General features: G+C 31.8%; 1 protein-coding gene across 1 annotated transcript; it reads left to right on the forward strand.

The window, feature by feature from the left end:
• The first annotated feature begins 22,283 nt into the window (after positions 1 to 22,283).
• On the forward strand, positions 22,284 to 23,389 carry LOC105777434 (succinate dehydrogenase subunit 3-1, mitochondrial). The gene is made up of 3 exons (XM_012600705.2): positions 22,284 to 22,504; positions 22,613 to 22,645; positions 22,728 to 23,389. Exons 1-3 carry the CDS (start codon positions 22,345 to 22,347, stop codon positions 23,138 to 23,140), a joined length of 606 nt encoding a protein of 201 aa, XP_012456159.2. The 5' UTR covers positions 22,284 to 22,344; the 3' UTR covers positions 23,141 to 23,389.
• The last annotated feature ends 822 nt before the right edge of the window (positions 23,390 to 24,211 follow it).

Raw genomic sequence — 24,211 nt, forward strand, 5'->3', positions numbered from 1 at the left:
GTACTCATAATTGGACCCAATGTGAGAGAGGCCCAAAACCCCTCATGTAACATGAAGGAGGCGGCAACCCTAGTAGAAATAGAAGGGTGAGTCGTTCACCCTTCTCCTATTCTAAGTAGGATGTTGTTTTTTTCTATTTAAAATAAACATCTACAAGTCTACAAAGGTTCTACTTTCTCTTCCTATAAATAGATGCCCTTTGTATGCATAATATCGCAACTTGATCTACCACCATGGCGCTTTCCTGGCTTGGTCCCTCTAACACGCTCACTCTTAACATGGAATTTGTAATATAACTAAACACTTGTCAGTTATTACAAACTTAGTAAGTTTAACTCAAACTATCGTGAATCATCTGTTGTTGATTTCCTTGTCTTAAATCTTCTGGACTTCTTATCTGTCTTCAGCAGATATTTTCCCAAATCGGGCGTACATCTATATGTCAACTTCTATACTTGGTCATCTTAAACACAAATTCTCATCATAAGTGGATTTCAGAATTCACTACTCATTACAGATCTTATTTCCTCTATAGTAAGTAGATGCATTTCTCATAGAAATACCATACAAAAATTACCTTCTGTGACTTTTCATTTATACAATCGTTGAACCCTTATTTCAAAATGGTATACTCTTGGTATTACTCTTGGTAGATACCCATACTAACAAATACAGAGTTTACCTGCGGCAGATTCTCATAGTGGATTGGCAATTACCAAATTATTAGTCAGATCACATCTTGATTGACCCAGATCACAACTTATTCTAATGGATGATACAATTGAGAATATCCAATGGAATCCCAGACAAACCATGATACAAATCAGAAGAATACCCAAATTAGCGAATAGCACAGACTCCAAACGACCTTTGTACTTGACATGTATGTTATTCAGATTCGACGAATATCAGATAATTCAGATTACTTCTTTACATATCATAAGAAAATTTAGATCTGACAATTTCTTATACTATTCATACTTACTAATATGCCAAATTACTTGTATTGACAAAATACTATGGTGAATTCACTCTTCAAATACACTACTGAGAACTCTTTCAAAAAATGTCTTAAATTCATATTTAATTTTTGTCATAAGACTATCCAAATAGAGATATCTTCACACTTACCAGATTTTTATCAACATCAGCTAGTGAAGAAGTTTCAGACATACCTAGATCACTACACGAAAGCATTTCACTGAACTTCCCTTCAAGGACGGTACAGAATATGCCACACAAATATCTCCAAATACGTCACGAAAGTTTTACTAAGTACTCTACACAAGCTTTACATAATACGCCACACAAACATTCTGGAAAATTACATGTTTACTATCCCATCAGGCTATCTCAGAGGATGTCATGGGATTTCTTCCATATGGTCTTATACATATTTTCATGTCGTGATATGCCAGTGCAGTCTACAACTCACTGGAAGCATCACCATGAGTATTTTCATTGTCATAAAATGTCATGGGTCTTCACCACATGGTCTTAAACATTCTCATGTTGTGTTTTGCCAATATGATTACATAATTTCGAAAGCTACACCTTGAGTACTCTCATTGTCATATAATGCTATAGGTCTCTACCACATGGTCTTATACATATTTTCATATTGTAATCTACCAATTTGGTTAGCAATGTAACTGCCCTACCAGAGGTATCACAAGTGGATGTGTTGCACAGAAACCACTTACCCAGATTTGTTCACATGCCTGAATGATTCATACTCTATCGTATCGTATCTTACATATATACTTACCACACATCATCTTATTCCTACAACTGCTCAATTATCTTATTTGTGAACATGCAACACGTCATAATACTTCATATGCACTTACCATTATCCAAGATGACATTGACATACAAATTTTAATTATAAATTAAGGCGCATGAGTTAGGTTAATGACTCACCTGAAACTCACCTATACCATAACTCAAAGTTCCAAATTCGATCATCCTTCCCGAACCAGCAACAACAACTACTTAAATGAACAAGGAACTTCCATTAATATATCATTTATAGATAGTCTGCTGACATCTCAATTACAAACGACTCCCATGCAGGGCCTCTTATCCATAACCTACTGTTCATATGCTTTTAACATCCTTACTCTTTCAAAATCATAACATGCAGAATTATCAGACTTACTAGGAGTTTGAAATATCTACAAATCATCCCAAAATCCTTAGCTTCCAGTTTAACGAAGAATGAAGGAATGTTTAGGTTTAAGAAAAAAAACTTGAATGTAGAACAAAAGAAAGAAAAGCCATCTCATTGTTCCCTTCTTACCACACATATATATACCAAATTCTCTTGGGGGACCTTGACAAGTTTTACATAGATACAGATATTGTCCTTTAATTGGCCTACAAAAATCGAAGGAATTGTAAAAGAGGATATTGTACAGATGTCATTTGACTAGTCAATTCAATTGGCTCCTAACCAGATCTCTTAACAGAACCCACTTAGCAGAGTTTTAAACAAACTAGTTGTACTATACCTTTGGCGATAACTAACATAAGGTTTACTCTTCACTTGTCGTACGTCTTTCTTTGATTACAAAATATCTCGAGATGAAATCTTTAAATACATCTATGGGCAGATACTTATGTGCTAAACTTTAGTTCACTTAAAGTCTATAGATTGGTGAACTACACTACCATAGTGCGCCAAAACAGGTAACATTCATATCTACATGCCTTCTTCTCGGATCCACCAAATTTGGGGGTGTTAGAATGAGGCCGAGAGGAGATCTTATTGGGCACCAATTTGATAAGTCTCGGGTTAGTTGGTGAGGTCGAGAGATAAGCTGGACTAATTTGTCTAATTTGGTAAAGTTAAGGCCGATAGGTAAAATGGAGCTAATTCAAGAGTAATAGCAATTTAAATCTCTAATTCAAAAGTCAACCGACCATATGGAAATCAACCAATCGCTCTCTATTATCATATTTGTTCGTATTTCATAGTTGTGTAATTTATTTTCTTTACAATTTGGTCATTTGCAAATTTTAGTTAATTAATTGGTATAATCACACTCTTAAATGACCTGCCGTACTATAGCATCTTGTGAGTAGTTTGTTAGACTATTTATTTTCATGTTTGTAGTTAGAATTCACTTAATCGTCGACTCTTTTGGGTTCGATCCTCGGAGTACTCATGTATCCCATTGTACAAATTATATTACAAATGATCTATCACACTTGCAGACACCCCACGTAATTGTTTAGATTAGATTATTGTTTTAGTATTGATTCTTATTCAATCACAATGCTCACACACCGAGGGTTGGCGAGGCGATCACATTTATAGTGCGGCATACATTAATCTTAAGTGGATGATAGACTATGTATGCATGACTCGTATACTTTGATGTAAATGAAAATTTGAGTTTAAATAGATAAGGAATTGAAAATTAGTGTGTTGAGTATACAACTTCTACAGTATGTAGCACCATTCCACAATAATGGAATTCATAGCTTATTTAAAGGGTAAATGATATCCTCTCATTTGCATTACATGATATATGAAAAGAAAACATGTCAATGGGACATTTATCTTTGTGATAAATTATTTTATTACTATTTGATAGTAATTGGTTTTTCGTGAAGGAAGGTGTAATGATTATCGTGAGATAAAATAGGATTATATTGGGAGAATAAATTTATCCTAAAAGATTAAGGATATCCTGTGAAGGTAACACACTTATGACAATGTTATTGGATGAACACTTATTAAATAGCTTTTGTAAAGGTATATGATAAGAGAGAGCTCAATCACAATACTTTAATGGAATGACTTCATTACTAAATAGTATTGTAATTAATAGGAGTAAAGTTGAAACTTAATTACAAATTATTTGAACTCTAATTATATATGTCCAATCAGTCCCTCTACTAGCTCAAGATAACCAAAATAAATTGCATGTAGAACCAATTAATAGAACTGAATGAAAATGGTGAAGTGAGAGAAATAGATCGCATGCACCATTATTTGCAATGAATGTGTTTTATTGCTAAGTACAAGAAATGACTTAAGAATTAATTTAAGATGGAATTGAATTTGAAGATGGAATTGAAGTAATTAAGTTATTATGAATTTATTGAATAAGAAAATTAATATATTTCCTCATAAATTATATTACGGTAAAGTTTTCATGACTTTAACGGAATTAGAATTGGATTTAGAACATTATTTAATTGAAAAATTAATTTAGGTAATTTAATTTATAAATTAGTTGATTAAATAATATTTATTTTGAGTAATATAAAATAAATATTTAGTTTGATAAATAATAAGTGTTGGATCAGAAGTCCTGAAAATATATATAATTGAACTCAATACATGAAAGACCCAAGTAGGCCTTGTATGATACATAAGGGCGACAAACCCTAGTAAAATATAAGCATGTTATTGTCCCTCTCTCTCCTATAGTTCAGTCAGGACTTATTCAAGCAAAATTTTTGTACTTTTTTCTGTAAATAGAGACCATCGGTTAAATAATTTACACATTTTATAGATGTCGTTATTCTACCAGAAAGTAGTCGTAATTTATTTGTAAAAAATAAATTCTATTTTCTGGTAATATCAAATAATTATCGGTTTATAGAAAGAATTTACTTTCCCACTGAAAGTAAATAAATCATTTTCAATATGTAACTTTGTTTGTGTTGCTCGACCCCACACTCGAGACAATTTGTGGTTCGATGATGGTGGAGAAGGTCGCTTGGTAGAAAGTCAAGATCAACTGTAGTCCGGTTCGCACAAAACACAAGTATATCTCAATTTTAGTTCATTTCTATAAATAACAACAGACTAAGTTTAAGAAAAAAATTTAAACTTTGTATGTGACTAAAATAATTGTTTTCTTAACTGAATTTTTTTGAACATCTGTATCACTATTTACAATTAATTCATTTTCTTGTTAAGGATAAGAGATGGACTCAGTGATTAATTTAATATTTAATTTATTGTAAGTAGAAATTAAGCTTTTTTTAGATCTGTTATTATTATAATTGATTTGTTTTTGGGAATGAAAGTGCCGAGTGTGTGTTCACACTGCAGCCGGCTTGTTGCGTTCACACCATCTGGAGCAGCGACGGCTGATCACCTTAGGGTTTTCAAAACCCTCTCACCTGCAAACTATCAAATGGGTTTGGGCTTAAACAATAATCAGGCTACACCAAAACAAAATTGGGCTTATTTTATTTTAACAGAAAAAGGGCTGCAATTGAAAATGAGGCCTCGGTTAAATCTTTCGAGCTTCAATTTTTTTTTCAAAAAGAATTAGGGCTTCAAGCATTTAATATGGGTTTAAGGCATATTCAATTTTTATTTGAACTTTAAAAAAGAAAGGAAAACTAGGTTTGGACTTGTTTTAAAAAAGTAAAAAAAAGAAAAGAAAATAATTTGGACTTTAAAATTTTAATGTGTTTTGGAAGACAAATTTAAAGAAAATTAATTTATCTCACAAAATGATTTTATTTAAAATTGATTTTTTTCAAAACAAATTTTATTTTATCCTTAAACAAAAGTTTGAATTTTTTATTTTTTAATATATTCAAATATTCACCTCCTTTATGCCGAAATTTCAAAGGATTGAAATAAACCAAAGGTGTGTCGATAAACTAAAATTTAAGTCTTTGAAAAATTAAGTAAGAAATTTTATTGTTAAATTTTTAAGTGTTTAATTTATATTAGAAAGTCATTTGGTAAATTAATAAATATATGTGTTGAATATAATTATGTTGTTCTAACACCCCAAACCCAAAGTAATTGTTACAGTCGAATCTAGAGAAATTATATTAGTTTGTTTAAAATCCCAGAAGTTTTAATCCCAGTTTTAGAAACCATAAGTCTTGAAAATATTAACTTTAAGCAAAACACTTATACATTATTTTTGGAAATTACGCACAGAACATATTTATTTTACAGAAAACTCCTAATCTGATCTCATTTGAAAACTTCTTATTTCAGTGCATGTTTCGAAAATATAAATATGGCAAATCTCTTACATGTAACAACCCCTTTTTCTAGGTCAAATCGGAACAGTAGTTTCGGGACTACGAATCTGATGTCAAAAAATTTATTTTATTATTATTTTAATAATTAAAGTATGATATTATGATTGTATAAAAATTTCGTGAAGAAATTTTATCATTTTGGTGCTTAATTTGATAAAAAGGACTAAATCGTGTAAAGTGCAAAAGTTGTGTTCTATAAGCTAAAGGTGTCAAATAGCTATAGAACTTTAAAGTAAATGTCCTTATGTGACAAATAGCCCATTTATGAGTTAGTGGATGATAGTGGAGTGACATTTGGAGTAGTTACTAATGTTTTTAAAGGTTAATTTTGGTATTTGATAATAAAAGATAAAATAAATAAAACAAAGTTAATTATCATCGTCTTTCATCCAATTTACAACCAAAAATGAAGTTTGTAACAGCCATGCATGAGCTTGACTTTCAGCCATGGTATTTGTCTCAAATAAGTATGGATTTTGATATGTTTTTAATGATTTCTACGTTTTTGAGATCGTTGCATCTAGTACTAGCTAGCCCATGTCTTCGATTTCAAAACTGTTAAAGATTTTGATAGTTGCCATTGATGATCTTATGTGTTCTTTGATGTTTAATGGTGAAATATGAATATTTGATGTTAGATTTTCATATTTTATAAAGTGATTTTTTGATAAAAATGCAAATTAGGGATTAAATTGTGAAATATTAAAATTATGTGGTTAAAATTGTGATTATTTGGAAAATGTGGGCTGCTAAGGCAATAAGAAGAATTCAGCTAAGCATGGATAGGATGAAATTGCATGAAATTGTGATTTTATGTAATAAGGACTAAATTGCAAAAATGTGAAATAATATGGGCAAACGTGTAATTTTTCCAAAATGTGTAAATTGTGTTAAATTGAATGAATTAATGATTAAATAAGCAAATTTTGTTATTATATAGATTGTATGAGCTATTATGATTTCTAAGTATCCTTAACGATTCCGAATGGTTCAACGGGCAAAGTCAAGACGAGAATGAAAGTACAATCGAATTAAGTGACACAGATACGTACAAAACCTAAATGAGAATCAAATGAAGGTAATCTGATAAGTTCTTGGTGTATCATGTATATGAAATATGATATGTGTTATGAGGATGTATGGAAATGGAAATGAAATTTTATGACATGTATGAATGAAATGCTATGTGAGTTGAATGCCAAATTGAAACATTCATGGATGAAATGTTGGTTATATGCATATTTGAGACTCTAACCTATTGAGGTGTATGTGTGATAGGCATTTGAATATTCGAGTTGGACATATTGATTTAATTGCTTAAATTATGCAATGTGGTAAGTTCCTATAATTAGAATCGAACTTTCATTTAATTGCAATTGTATGAAATGAATATGTATATATATGTGAATTGAATGGTTGAAATAAATAATATTGAATTACTTAATTTGAAATGTATTGAGTAATAACGAGCCTCGTTTGAACTATAGAAAATCGTAGGATACGAGTGACATGTCACTAGGGTTACCATTTTGGTCGAGCTCCTGCATTTGTTGCTGAGTCACCACAGCTCGTATGAGCTTATCGATATATCAACTCTTATCAGCTTACCATTTTAGCTCGATAGAGCTAATCGTTCTTCAGCTCAGAATGAGCTTACCAGTCATGGCTCGAGAGAGCGAAAATGATAAGGAATTGATGGATTACCGATTACTGCACATAATGTGTATCACCCGAGTATCCTTCGATGTTTCATTAGGTTGAACGGGCATTATATTGTTATCGATTATATGATTGAGAATGAATTGGAATATGATCTATGTGAACTGTATAGATGATATGTGAGATATGAGTTATAATTGTTTTAACTAAATATACATATGGCACATAGTGTGCGAAATATCGTTATTTGATGATAATTCACTTGGCTAAAGAAAACGTGATGAATATTGAATTGAATAAAGTATATATATAATTGCTTATGCATATGAAAATGTGAATGAATTGATAAGAAGTATTCAAACTATACGTGTTTTGAATGAATAAACTCATGAAAATCTAGATTAACTATATGCATGAATTTGAAATAGAATGGTGCAATCATATGAATTATATCATCTTTTGAATAATTGTTTTAAATACGGTTATTTAATAACATGAGTTTATTTCCATACGAGCTTACTAAGCTTTATAACTTACTTTGTTTTCTTTCCTATGTTTATAGAGTTTCGGAGGCTTGCTCGGGTTGGAAGTCGTCGGAGATTTCATCACACTATCCAGCTATGGTTTGGTATTTATAAGCTTTGTGATATTGGTTATGTGGCATGTATAGGCTTGAGTCTTTTTGATAAAGGTTTTGATGATGGTTCAAGATGACTATTTGGTCATTTGGTATATGATGAGTATTTAATTATGAAAGGCATGCTTTAAATAGGTTTGAATGTGAAAATGTGTTGGTTTCCATATTAATTGTAAATTGTCCGATAGGTTCGGTAATGCTCCATAACCCTGTTCCAGTGACGGATACGGGTTAGGGGTGTTACATTACATGTTTTAGAAAAACTTATATTTGAATACTTTTATATCACAGTAAAATCATCAAGTCATGTAGCAGCGAATTTTTCTTTTTATCGATTTTAATTTTGAAAATTGATTTTGAATCTGAGAAATTGTACGCTATCGTTGTTTTATGTTAAAAATACTAAAATCCGACGAAAATGAACAAAAACCATAAAACAAATTTACAAACCAAAAGATTAGAAATAAACTAATCATAAATCGATTTATTTACTCAACTAGAAGTCAATCTGAGCTCTCGCACGTTGTCCGATCCTAAGTCTGAAGACCACCTGAAACATATTAAACAAACGAGTGAGCTAGAAGCCTAATGTGTAACACATCCAAGCAAAAAATCAGAAACACATACACAAACTGATATGTTTTTATATACAGATTCAAACATATTCTAATATACGGAATCAGATGTATTCTTATAATCAAATGTAGATACAAATACAGATGCAGACACATATCCTACCCCCATCCACTACACACCAACTCCGTCCAACCAATCACACCAATTAAGACTACAAGAGTCTATCCATCCCATCACACCAGGTCGTAGTAGTATGCCACTCATATAAGTGCAACTGAGTTTCCAAACAGAAACTTGTAGTAAACCGCTAGAATCATATATATGTGATCGAGTCACTATAATTGCAGTCAAGTCGCCAGAACAAATATCACGGATACACTACCAGAAGGTGCAGTAATACGGCCAGAATCACACTTTCTCCATCACATATCATATCCCCACCCCAATGCACATGCAAATGCTAACAGACATTAGAAATGTATATAACATAATGCTTTTATAATAGATTCAAATCATGCTTAACAAATATGAATCATACTTATCATATTACAGATCGTACTTATCTTATCACAGATCATACGAGCATATAACATATTAAACATGTATACATAAATCATAATTAACTTAAACATAACATCAGAAATTCATATTTACATTCTAATTTGTATCATATAGACCCTACGGAAGGCCCACATTCGGCTCATACAACGAATACAACCCTAGGGAATATTTTCAGAATTTGGACCCACACTGTCTCACACACGCCATGTGGCCCACACAGCCCAATTGGCCTAGATTATGTGTCTCACATGGTCTAGCACACGGCCTGTCACATGGTCTATGTCACACACGGCCTACCACACGGTCATGTAGTGTCGACAATTCCCGATTTTTACTTTTGCTGTTTGTTGTTTTCTCAAGTTTTCGTTACATACCTTACCGATTCTGAAACATGACAGTATGTCACCTCTCCAAACCCCAAACAGACAGTAGCCCTAAAAGAAATCTCCTCACTCACAGGAGAATGTTTTACGCCTTATGAAACTCCCCAATGGAAAACAAAAATAGAGGAAGAGACGACAATAGTAGTGACAAGCAACAGTAGCACCTTAGCAAATGGTGTCTTCGAATAGAATGAAAATTAGATTATTTAAGAGAAACGATATGAAATAAGACGAAAAAGGAAAAGAAAACAATAGAGGAAAAAGTGGCAAAAATATTACAGTAGGAATTTTAGGAGAAAATCCCTCACCACTAATTTTAAAACTACCCCACTAACTCCTATCATTATCCACATCAAAATTTTTTTCTTTCGAATTTAAAACAAAAAGTAATCCCCACTTTGCACATATACAGGATTCAAACACAAGACCTAGGGATAAGTTGGCACCTTACCACTGAACCAATAAGCTCATTCTTAACATCACTTGAGAAGAAATAATATATAAGCTTCAAAGATAATAATAGTTTAGGCAAAAATAGCAAAAATTCAATGGAAGAATTCGAAGTCAAAACCTCACACACACTACTTACATCTCTTAACCACTAAACTAGATTAATTTCCTTGATAAAATTTTCACAATATTAACTCTAAAATCAGGGCGTGACCACTCTTGGTTTCACAAACTCAATTTATTCTAACCTGATTTTTGGGATGTGGCAGTTGTTTGATGAAAAAATATTGGTTTAAAAATATTATTGATTTTTAATTTTATTAATATAATATTTTTTTGGATAGAAGATACATATCGTAATTTAAATATCTCATTTTCTAAAAAATATTTTTTTATTTTTCAATAAAATAAAATCAACGTAATATTTTCTACATTAATTGATAAGTAGCTACCTACTTACCTATCTTATAACACTTTTTGTTGAAATGTTATATTAAGTACAAAATTAAAATAATTATCAAATACATTTAAAATATTAAATGTTGAAAATTTTCATTTTCAATGAAATGAAACTTTTATATGGTTTATCAAATACACCCCAAGTCAAATCTAACTTAATTCAATTTTGAATCTTTAAAATTAAGTCAAAAGTGACTATTTTAGCCGACTTTTTAATTCCACTTTTAAAATCAAATTGATAATAAATTAAACTTACGACAGAAATATTCAAACCCGAAAAAGGGAATTTTATTGCCTCTTTAAAAAAATTAAGCCCGAGTCGAAATCGCGAACCTTGGACAAAATTAGGTGTCTATAGTCCCGAAGGGCCTAATCGAAGCATTTGTGGCCTAGCCCTAGGTGGAATACCTGAAGCATTTGTGGAAGGAATATGAAAAGTATCCTTCCTTTGGTTTCTTTCTGCTATAGTTGTACCTCGATTGCCTAGAGGAGGACTTTGGGCTTCACGGATAACGATACCTCTCGGCCTTGATGAACTCGTCCCTTCAGTAATGTAGAAGCCTTTTGTCTCTTATTTGGCCTCTCAAGATCTCTAACCGATATTTTGTCACCAAAACGAGTCCCTTTGTTTGCATCTAGACAAAGCATAAAAATGAACACCTATTCAAAACATTCCAAGAAAACCAAATGCAACAGATGTTATTATCTGATGTTGTTTTAAAGAAAGTTTAGATGTTGGTTTAATAGGAACATCAAGAGGTTGAATGGTGAAAATGTTGGAAGATAATATGATGGGTGTATCACCCTTTAAATAAAATTTAGAGGGGCCCATTTCAGGAGAAGTGAGAGGTGCAAAATAGTCCGCAGGGATAAATGGCACCCCACACAGCATCCGGTCAGGCTTCCTCCACATTCAGTCTGGTATATTAGCTTAAACAATGATATACTCCCACGACTTCGTCTTCAGGCCTTAGAGAATCTTAGCCATAGAGTCTTTCGAATTAAAAGGATGGGTAAAGCAATTGACCTGCTCCACAAGTCAACTTGATAGCTATCAACAATATCTATTGTTGTGTAGCCGCATGCACCCGTATCTGAAAGTTAATATTTGAATATGCTCCAAAGAGTTACGTCTCAAAGAACTACTAGTATACCCTCTCAATTCAAAGTGGCATATCAATGTTCTCTACCATGAATGTCCAACAGTTGAGGTTTGAAGGAGCGCTTAGTAGTGGATGGTAACTTCCATTCAATCAGGAAGCCGAAATCCCTATCAAACTTTAGTTCGATGAGAACATATTTCCTATGGTTGACATAAAAGTCGTGGATTACCCTATAAAATATATTCTCAGTCTTTCAAATGGTTTGTCTTCAAGGCCACGATGAGCAAACCCAGGTACTTATCTATTGGATTTGGTGCCCTAAGTGTTTGTAAACTTATAATTTTTTTTGAATAGATTGGTTAATAAAACAAATTCATGGATTACATTAATATACTTTGTATAATTGTCCTCATGTGGTTTTTGCATGCAAAGCAAAATAGAAGCAAATATTGGTTCACTGGTTGTCTAATGTTTAAACTAATACTAAGCAATATTATGTGGTCAGATCGTAATACGAAAAGACAACTTATATTAGTAGATGAACCTAAACATGTCCTTAGTCTAGTCAGAAATGAGCAAAATTATTGAAAGACTAATATGTTGTCTATCAAGTCCAATTGAGGAGATGTCTAGTCTTGGCCATCGGAGTGGATGACTTCCAGAAGATAGAGACATAGATGTGACTGACTGGACTAATAATACGTCAGACTAGACCCAAGGAGAATAGATCTTGAATCTGTTTATGGGTTTATTCACTTGTGACATTCATAATGTGGCATACTTAAATCCTAGTGGATGACGAACTATATATGCATGACTCGTATACTTTGATGTAAGTAAAAGCTTGAGTTCAAATAGATAAGGAACCGAAAGCTAGTGCGTTGAGTATACAACTTCTGAAGTATGTAGTGACATTCACAATAGTGGAATTCATAGCCCAAGACATTGGTAAATGATATCCTCTAACTGGCATTACATGGTTGATGAAAAGTAAGCATGGCCACGGATTGTTTGTCTTTGTGATGAACAACTTGATTACTATTTAATAGTAATTAACTTTTCACGAAGGAAGATGCAATAGTTACCATGAGATAAAATAGGAACTTATTGGGAGAACAAATATTATCCTAAAATGATTAAGGATATCTTATAAGGGTAACACACTTATGACAAGATCATTGGACAAACATTGATTAAGTTGCTTTCGTAATTGTATGTTGTTAAAGAGAGCTCATTCATGATATAATAGTGGAATGACTTTGTGACTAAATGAGTTTATAATTAATAGGAAAAAAGATGGAACTTAATTATAAATCATTAGAGCTCTAATCGCATATGTCCAATCAGTCCCTCCGCTAGCTCGTTGAAACCAGAAATGAATTGCATGTTGGATCAAATGAACAGAAATGGATAGAAATGGTGAAAATAGAGAAACGAGAAACATTTGAAAATGATTATGGTTTTCTCCAAAAATAAAATAAAAATGACATGGAAATGAATTTATGCTTCTTGAATGAAATGAAGTTAAAAAATGGAATTAAATCATTTGGTCATAGTAAACCCATTGAATGTAGAAAAATTAAATACATTTTCTCATAGATTCTTTTATGGTAAGGTCGTCATGATTTTAACAAAATTAGAATTGGGTTGAGAAGATTATTTAATTGGTTTATAAATTGTGATGTTTTTTTGGAAATAGAAAAACAAATATCGGGTTGGATCGAATTATAAAGTATTGGGTTAAAAATCCTGAAAATACTTGTAACTGGGCTCGATATGAGAGAGGCCCAAAATCCCATCATGTTAAAGGGAAGGACGACAAACCCTAGTATTATATTAACTAGGGTTGCCAACCCCTATACTTCTAGTTAAACTAGGAGTTCATTTTTTTAGTTGAAATAAACTTCTATAATTCAATAAGGGCTTTACTTCTTCTCCCTATAAATAAATGTCACTAGTAGGGTAAAATACACAACTTTAAGATATTGTTATTCTACTAAAAAGTAGTGAAAGTTTTATTCTCTAAATATATTTTCTGAAATAACAATTTTGTTGATTTCTATTGAGAAGAGATTTTTGTTTTCACTCTAAAAGTTAAGAAACTATTTCTAGTTCTATGTTTGATTTGAATCGTTCGAGCCCATACTTGAAGAAATTTGTGGTACAAGAATAGCGGAGAAGGTCATTTGGTTGAAAGCCAAGAACGACAAGGACACATCTAGTTGAAAACACATGTGCGATTTTGGTAGAGGGTTTATTGCTATAAATATCACAAACCGGCTTAGTTTTCAAAATTTTTATTTTCCGCTATGCAAGAAAACTATTTTCAAATCGAGTTTTTTCCAACACTACTTGCATCCATCTCATACATATATTGAAATACCATAACTAAGTGCAAAATTTTGTGCTTTCGGCACAATAACAAAAATCCTATAATCACCTACCAAGTGACTCTAGATAGTTGCTTGAGTGCGATGTTATTGGCATTTAACAAGTCGTAAAAGAAAGTGGGAGGAAGAAGTGTAAACCTTGTTTTGAAAAGATGCAACGGAAGGTAGAAGCTTGGCCTTAGCAACCATAATTTGGCTCGAAAATTGAGCTTAAAAGATACAACCCATTTGGAACATTAAATTCATATTTGTAGTGCTTCCCAAGCATTCCACGACACCTCAACATCCTTCGCATCCCCATGTCTTCAGTAGCACATCGATAAGAAGCACTAACCACTTGTTCATCTTCCTCCCTCCACGGATATTTCTAGATTAGTTGTCATCTTGCAACCATCCACTAGGACGAAGCCCTAATAGACTTACCACCTCTTCTGGCAATCGAATAACAAAAAATATGTTGAAAATGCTAGAAACGAATTTGAAAACAATGACGCAACAACAAAAGGTTGAGTTAAAAAGAAATCTAAAATAAAAATATAGAATAATTTCGAGCAAAAAATCCAGAAATTATAGAAATCGACGATCAAATACAATGATGCAAACACAAAATACAAAGAGAAACTCACGAATCACAAGCAACAAAAGTAGTATCAAACTAAAGAAACACAATATATATAGAACTTTCTTCAAAATGCACCGTTGTATCATCTAAACTCAGAACCAATGGTAACTCAACACCTATAGCTTACAACCTGCTTCTCATCATTACCTTGGTTTTGCAAACACAATCAATTCAGACTTGCATTGATGATGAGTATTTTAGAATTTTTATGGCAACTCTTTAGCTTCAGGTGCAATACTACTTGTATCTTCCCAACCATTTGTTGTCGCACTTTTCAATCACTCCACTTTCTATACACCTTATCAAAAAAAAAATGTCTCTAAGCAAGCCTTTTTATAAGATACCTGTCAACTGAAGGGGGAATTGTTATACCACCATCTAAACCAGACACGTAATGCACTCAAAAAGCTCTAGGTGGATACTTGAGGATGATTCCTCACTCCCATCCTCCATTCCTACCTCAGGTGATCCAGCTTCCCATATAAACTACCCATTATAAGCTACCTGCAAATAAAAGAGACATTTCCCCTCCATCTGGCCACCTACTTACTATGACCAGACCATTTGCTTTTTAGTGTGAACACTCCTTACAGGGACCATTAGAACTCACTTGGGCGTAACAACCTCATATTGTTTAAAGGAATAATAGAATGGCCTCCATTGTGCACGTCCCTTACGTACTTCATGATGATAACCACTTCACCACATCATGCAAATAGAAAATGAGGACTTCACTTATAAACACCTTCTTGAACGATGAAAAATTAATTTTTTTTTCCTTTAAGAAATCCTTGAGCACTTACTCTTTTTGCAAACCAACAGCCTTAGCCTTCCCAGCCTTCTCCCTATCCTCTTGTCTTTCTTCGGCTCTCTGCCTATTTAGGTGAACCGACCTCTTTCAAACCACCATAACCTCCTCCTTGTCTTACCCCTTGTTGTTCTCAGTATCAACAATCCTAAACTCAACAATCGCTACTATTGAGTTGCTATGCATGGTACCAATGTGTACTTATGTTACTGACATGCAAAGATTTCGTGGACGAATATATGTGATGATTTGATAACAGACTAAATCAATAAATCATTCTTGTAAAGATTGTACTAAAACATATTTTAAGAATTACTTTTTTCAATAAACAATATATAAAATAAAATATCAATGTAAAAAGCCTTTTCGATAGTATCATTTTGTTTGTTTTCTCTAACCTATATATTTTAAATAATAAAAGTAAAAAAAAAATCAATCTGCATATGTTTTCTCACTACAATTATATTTAGGGTAAACTACCTATTTAGTCACTCAAGGTTATTGACATCCCTATTTTGGTTGCTCATTTAAAAAAAATGTTATTTTAGTCACTCTTGTAAGATAAATTATCAATTTTAGTCATTTCCATTAGATAAATTGTCAATTTTAGTTACTTTTACTGTTAAACACCTTTGGTCACCAAATGGAGTGTTGATGTGGCAATCTTTTAATTGGTATAATAATAAATTTAGCCCTTAACACTTTGCACATTTTGTCAATTTGGTCCTAATTTTAAAAAATTCAACAAATTTAACCCTCAACGTTTGCACATTTTGTCAATTTAGTCCAAATTCTAAAAGTTACAATTTCAAAATTTTGAAAATATATATGATTTTTTTATAAAAGACATAAATATATAAAACATATAAAATTATCTTATAGCTTTTAAATCATCTTGTGCCATTAAAATTTTAGGCCTATAAAATTGCTACATGCGTTCAAATTATGTAAATATAATATAAGTTTAAAATATTTTTATATTTTTAATTAAAATAACAAAAAAGTCTTGAAACCTAGAAAGAGGGTTTTGAAACCTTTCTCTCAATTAATTGTATAGATCAAGTAGGGGAGAAGCCAAAATAATCTTTTAGGGGAGCCGAATGAAATTTTAATTTTTTATAGTTTATATTTTTATAATTTTTAAAAGATTAAATTGATTTTTATAATTTTAGAGGGGTCAAAGTGTAATTTTACCTTTACTAATTTATTTTAAAAAATTTTAAAGGACTTAAATAGTAATTTTCTATTTTAGGGAGACTGGGGCCCTGCCAATCCCCCTCTAGATTCGCCTCTGAGATCAAGTTTGTTTTTTTTTCTTTTGCTCGAAGTATATGGATTGTTTTCTTAACCTTTCCTCTCTTAAAACCAAAATTTCTAAACTCATAAATTTCTTGACCTCTCCTCTATCAATTTTTATAAATTTCACCTATATTTTGAAATCCATAAACTTATTCTTTTATAACCCATTATTTTTTTGAAGGTTTTAAAACCCCATAGTTAAACAGATAGAAAACCCAAGAACTATTTTGTTTGAAACTTATGTCTTCCTCAAGATTATTTTAAAGCATAAAGCATGTTAATCAAAAGGGTTTTTTTTTTTGAAGAAATTGAAAGTTTCAAACTATAAAAAGGATTAAAATAATATTTAACTTGTCGATTTTTACTAATCGAAGAGAGGCTTTTGAGGAAATTGAAAAGGTTGGCTTAAAAATGGATTTAGGGTAATTGAAGGTTTTGGGTTTAAACAAAAGAAGAGAAGAAAAAGGATTTTTGTTTGTTATATGAAAATTTAAGAAGTTTTTCTTTTCTAAAATCGTTGTTATTCAATTCAACACACATTTCAATTTAAGAAATATATATATTTTATATTTTATATTTTATATCTTTTATAATAAATAATATATATTTTAAGTTTTTCAAATTATAATTTTTTCAAAATTTTAGAATTGGACTAAATTGTCAAAATGTGCAAATATTGATGGTTAAATTTATTGAGATTTTTAGAATTAGGACCAAATTAATAGAATGTGCAAAGTGTTAAGGGCTAAATTTATTATTATACCAATTAAAAGGATTATCATGTTAGTATTCCATCTGTTAACCAAAGGCATTTAATGATAGGGTTACTAAAATTGATAATTTTATCTAACAGGAGTAACTTACATTAACAACTTATTTAGTAAAAGTGACTAAAATAATAATTTTTAAAATGAATGACCAAAATAAGAATATGGGTGATTAAATAGGTAGTTTATCCAATTCATTGTACCAAGCATGGGTGGCTAGGCTAGATATCTGCCACTGCTATAATCAACCCAACGATGTTTACTGCCATCACATTACTAAGGCAAGACGGTATGTGCCGCCCAAATCTAAATTTTTGATATGGATTTGAATTTAATAAATTCAATTATATAAAGAATTAAGATTTAAAATTTATTTTCAAAAGACGATTTTTTTTAAGAAAGATGATGTAAAATAATGATTCTACATTATTCTTGTCTCTTTTAATAGGAGAATGACAAATTTGTTATAAAATAACGAGAGATTGAGAGAATAAAGAAAATATGAAAGCAATAAAAATGTACTTTATTGATAAAAAAATGATTACAATGCTTCATCGGAGTCTCTATTTATAGACATAAGAAGTATAAAAGAATAGAGATCTAATTCTAATAACTATTAGAATTTAAAATACATTAAAACTTTATCTTGACCGTGATGGACATCCACTTAATAAGATATTTATAACATTCATCCTTGGATGTCCATTGGTAGATAATGTGTCTCGTTAAAACCTTATTAGGAAAAACCCTGTGGGATAAAAACCTAATGAAAGAAAAAGAGTACACAATCTATAATACGCATAATATGCTGCCTCATTAAAAACCTTACCAGGAAAACCCAATAGGACAACCTCGATTAAGGGAAAAAGAGTGCAACACGTATTTACTCCCTCTCATGAAAACATCACATATTTTCTCATATTCTACGTATTCAATCTTGAATACTAGTTTTTCAAATGACTATTTGAATGTATTTGCTAAGCATTTATATTACCATTCTTTTAAAAGTCATGAGTGAGGAAAATTTGGGAAAATATATTTTGATTTTTTGGAAGATTCAACAATAATTATAAAAACTTTAATCATGATTCTTTTATAAAAACACAACTAGGTATTTGGATTATTTTATAATCCTCCTTCAACTATTATTCATTAAGTCAAATTTAACTCATATGTTCAAATTGTTTCAATTCATATAAATGATCAATTTCTCGAGAATTTTAATATGCTTCTAGCATTCTAAGTCCTTCAAGGATTTTAATATAAACTTTACTATATAATGATTCATAAAAGGTTGTAACAATAACCATTAGACGCAAGTTAAATTTTTTATGAATTGTCAATTTAATAATATATCTAAATGTTATCGCACCTACACAAAAGTATATTATATCTTTTCATAATTAATGTCAAGACTTAGTGAAAAACTTCATATTTTTATTCGCTTTTGCAAAACTACTTCAATTGCACCCTCATTGGCTTTATACCTTTAGATATTTAGACTCTTGGTCTAAAAATTCCATGAATTTAATTGTACTTGAGTTGTGTCTTTCTATTTTGATCAATTTATTCCATATAGATTTATTCAAGATCTTTCTTTTATTTTATTATTTCAATAATAATATTACATGTAAAATCATTATCGACCACTTTTATTATTTAATTTCATATTTTTTCAAATTGACATAGCTTAGAGAGATCTTTTATTATCTGGTTTTATCATTATTCGCCGACTGGTGGCCTATGAGGATCGGCCCTCTATGTTTTGCTTGTACATCATAGGAGTAGAGTCTTCCTATGATCATTATGAGTTAATTTCATTGATTCCCTGTAAAGACTTTGTCAACGTCCAACTGCAAATAGGGTAACAGCACATTACAAATTTACAATGGAAGCTGAGATAACACCACCACCACCACTAATAATAATAATAATAATAATAATAATAATAATAATAATAATGTCAAGGAAACATATAAAAAATTTGACAAGTAAGCACCTGGTGATGTAAATGAAGCCTCCAATTATAGCAAAACTTATTCGCAGCTGAGTGTTGTATGCAATCACACTTATGGAGGTTACCTAGTAAAAGACTGTCATTGTTGAAACTATTGTTCAAAGCTTTATTAATGTTTCTTCCTTGGAAGTATAGGTGCTCATGGGCTGAGCGGCCCGACCCGATGGCCCTCCCAAAATATGGGAGGATTCGGGTAAAAATATAGGCCTGAAATATAAATTTGGGCAAAAAACGAGGTCCGTTTAGAAAACGGGTCGGGCCTCAGGCACCACTTTTTTGGCCCGGGCCCGGCCCGAATATATAATAAATATATATTTTTATTTTTTTAATTTTAAAATATTTTTAAAATACTTTTTTTTATTTTTTATTTTAAAAATAAATTTTTGGTTTTTATTAAAAAATGGGCCTGACCAGGTTAGGCTCGGATTTAGAAATTTTTTCCCAGGCCGAGCTTGGACAAAATTCAAGTCCATATTTTGGGCCGGGCCAAGCCCAGGCCTAAGACGTAGGCCAAAATTTTTTAAGGCCCGGCCCTACCTGACCCATAATCACCTCTACTTGGAAGTAGTTCTTTCAAGTATTGGGAGGGTTGATATTGTGAAATCTATATTTGGGTATGTGTTGAATATAGACATTAAAGGCAGGAACTTCAATCAAATATGAAGAGTCCTATCAACATAGATATTCAACGGAGTCTGTTTGTATGACTAAGTTTCGTGTGCAAGCGACATTGAATCAGGGGTTCCCTGGGGCGAAGCTAAGAGTTATGTGATTGGGGCGAGATAAAACTAAAAAAGAGGATAAAGTTAAAAATATTTGTATTAAAATTATTTAAATTAAATTTTAAATTTTTTGAAAAGGGCCAAATTTGCCATTGTTACATTTAAAATAAAAGATAAAAGGAACGAAATTGACATTTTAGATTCTGTTCGAGGATGTTGAAGCCGTCAAATCTGGTTGATTCCATTGCACTAAATTGATTTTGGAAAATGACCTGAAAATCCAAATCCAACTGTTATGTTTTTAGTTGATAAAATATGATAAGTTTAATTGTCGGGATAAATTCGTGTAAGCAACGAAGAATAATTAAATTAATTAATAAATTGAAGAGATCAAATACAAATATTTTACGTGAATAAAAAATCATAGGTAAAGATAAATTTACTAAATCGGCAAGAACGAAGAGTACATAGATAGAAATAAAAACTAAACTCTGAAACCCGAAAATAAGAACACTTGAAACTTAAACACAAAATTCTCTGAAAGCTTGTAAAAGCTAATAGTATAAAAATAATCTACACTAATCAGCGTTTAAGTGGAAAACTAAAACAATATTTAACTGAAAGAAGTAAAGCTGAGAAAATTGAGAAACATGTCGCCACGTTGCGACACGGCTTTCTTTTCGTCGTGATGAAGTATGGTCACGTCATCGGAGCGAAGAACTCCTCTTCGTTGCGACGTCACACACTATTTATGCTGAAATACGAGGCATACTCCACATTAATCAACCATTTTATAAAATATATAAATAATCATACAATTGGTGTATAGATTAATGAATCAAATATGATGAAGATGGATGAGTTGCCATTTTCCTATATATTTACATTTCCATAAACTCTTTAAACTTATGTAAAAAATTTGCTGAGAAAAAAATAGGGTAAATTATATCATTAGTCATTAAATTATAAGAAAGTTTTTGTTTTGGTTATTTAATTAAAAAATGGTTATAATTTGATCACTAAACTATTTGAAAGTTTTCATTTAAGTCACTAAACTATTAAAAATATTTTATTTAAGTCACTAGACTATTAAATTTTTTTTTAAAGTTCTGCCATAAACTCCAAGCGATGATTCGACGATCGAGAGGGTGGATCTGTACCCATCGACGAGTAGAAGAACATAACTTAGATCCAAGTCTATCTAGCGATCAGTGTAGGAGATCAAAGAAAAAACTGTTTGAATTTTGGTTTGCAGATTTGTGAAGTTCAAAGTTGTTTCATGAAAAAACATTCAACGATAGAAGAGAAAGGGAAAAAGAGCTCTCGATTGGTACAGATAGTGCGAATAGAGAAAGCCATATAGAATCGATTTTAATAGCCCAATGACTTAAATGAAAACTTGTGAATAGTTCAGTGATCAACAAAATAACAACAAACAACGATTATATTTAGATGTTAGGTGTTCTCTAAAAGGATAAATGATTAATCATAAAATATGCTCTATTCGCAGGAATGGATAGTTAAAGAAGGAGGTGAATAACCACTACATAATTGGTTTCTAAAGTTATAGGTACATAGATTTCCAAAGGTTACTTTAGGAAATGAAATGATGAAATATTTGAAATAAATTTTGGAATTGTTAGATTGCCACATAATTGATCCAAAATTTGTATATCATGTCAAAGCCGAATCCAAATAGGCTCAAACCCTAAAACCGAACCTAAATAGGCCTAAGCCCAATAACATCTATTTACGTTTTCTTGCAGAGCAGCTTCCTCCTTCCCTTATATAACCCCACCGTTTCACTCCATGTTTCTTTTTTGCAGGCTAAGCAATTTTGAGACTCTTCTATTTAGCAATGGCTTCTTCTCTAGCTCTTAAGAGGCTCGTCTCATCCAACATCCTCCCTAGCTCCTTACGCGTCGCCATCGCTCCATCCATCTCCAGACTCTTTAACACCAACGCCGCCACGCCTGATGACCACGATGATCGCCGTCGTGCTGACGGTTTCTTCCCAGGTACTTGTCCACTCATCTGTTTTTCATTTCGACTTCTTTCGCTTCTTTTTAATTTTTGATTATCTAAAATTGATGCTGATTTTGGCCCTTCCGGTTTCTATGCTGCAGATCTGCAGGGGCGGCGCCAGGGGGCCAAAAAAGGTAAATTTTCACTTTAGTTCTTACAGAAATTATAAAATTATGATTCAGTCATTTTGCCCCCTCAAGAAAAAAATTCCTGCAGATATGTTTGATCCTTTGTCTCCAACAAGGAGCCTGAACATGATGGATCAAGTCAAGGGGAATCGATTTCTCTCCACATCCCGTGACATTCCAGGGCTTGGGAGCGAGGCCAAAGAATCAAACCTTCGCCCGTTATCTCCTCATCTTCCTATTTATAAGCCACAGCTTACTTCGACGTTTCCAATTTCCCATAGAATCTCCGGGGCTTTCCTAGCCACTATACTTTTGTTTTTTTATCTTCTTTGTCTGAAAATAGGTTTGATTTGCTTCACCTATACGAATTTCTACCAATTCTTCTTTTATTCATCAAAGCTTCTCCTAATTTCCGTCTCAATTGCTGCCTTAGCCCTGTCCTATTATCTGTATAATGGGGTTCGTCATTTATTGACGGATTTTTCGGGAAAGCTGAGGTGAAGAACGGTGAGGAGGAAAGATGTGATTCAGCTTCAAATCGACTGATTTGCTGGCTTGGTAAGTTCTTGTTTGGTCTGGGCCTTTCTGGGTTGAGGTAAGACTTTGTTTGGCAAAATAAAGAATGTGTTAATGGTTTTTTTTTTTGGAATAAATTGAACCTTGGTGATGAGTAAAAAGAAAACCTTGTTAATGCCAAAAAGCATCTTTGAACTTGTCAATATAGTGATCTGTGTTGAATTAGTGGTTTAATTCGATGGATTCTGCTAAATCTTTGATTGGGAGAGCTGTAACCATTAACCGTTCCCCTTTCAATCGTATGAGCTTTCATTAGGAGTTTAAACTGTGCTTATCTGATTCTGCATCCCCCATAGTTAACAAACACCAAGCTTTGAATGTGTGAACTCTTTCAGAAAGTGATTGTGAACTGTGATAAGATTGACTTAAATGTAAGATTGATTAGTAAATCGAGAAGGTTACATTATAATTTATTAAATTGTTATTGTTAGAGATTTTGTTTTTCCTTTTAAGAAGTTTAGTTCTTTGGATTTTTTTAGTCCCGAGTTTTCTATAAAATTATGATTATTACATTTTGATTTTTACGATAAACTTAATTATGATAGCTTATTTATATGATTTACGAATTATTTTCAAATAAAGAGTTAATTTTGTGTTTACATTGGAACTTGCAATGTGTTATCTGTTAAGTAGTAGTAAATATTGTTTCTTATTTGCTCAATTTTTGTGTTATATCAATATATAAAGAGGAAATGGTCTGGAATTTCAGATTTTGTGAGATTATTCGAAGAAAAGTATTGTAGAGATTTTCATCTATATTTGATATTACTGGTTTAAAATGTGAGGATCAATTTTAGGAAATGTTGCTCTTTTTTAACCAAACACACTAGATATGAATTTCTACATATTAGGCTAATGTAGGATGAGGATGGTTAGTTTTTATATCATAAAATCGAAGTAAATTTGTCTATTCCAACGTTGGACGGGATCAATAATTGTAGGCTCAAGTTTTGATGCAAAATTCGAAGCTTAATGGTCGATCGATGGATATATTTT

Source organism: Gossypium raimondii, chromosome 10 (genome assembly GCF_025698545.1).
Source record: "Gossypium raimondii isolate GPD5lz chromosome 10, ASM2569854v1, whole genome shotgun sequence".
Classification (NCBI taxonomy): Eukaryota; Viridiplantae; Streptophyta; class Magnoliopsida; order Malvales; family Malvaceae; genus Gossypium; species Gossypium raimondii.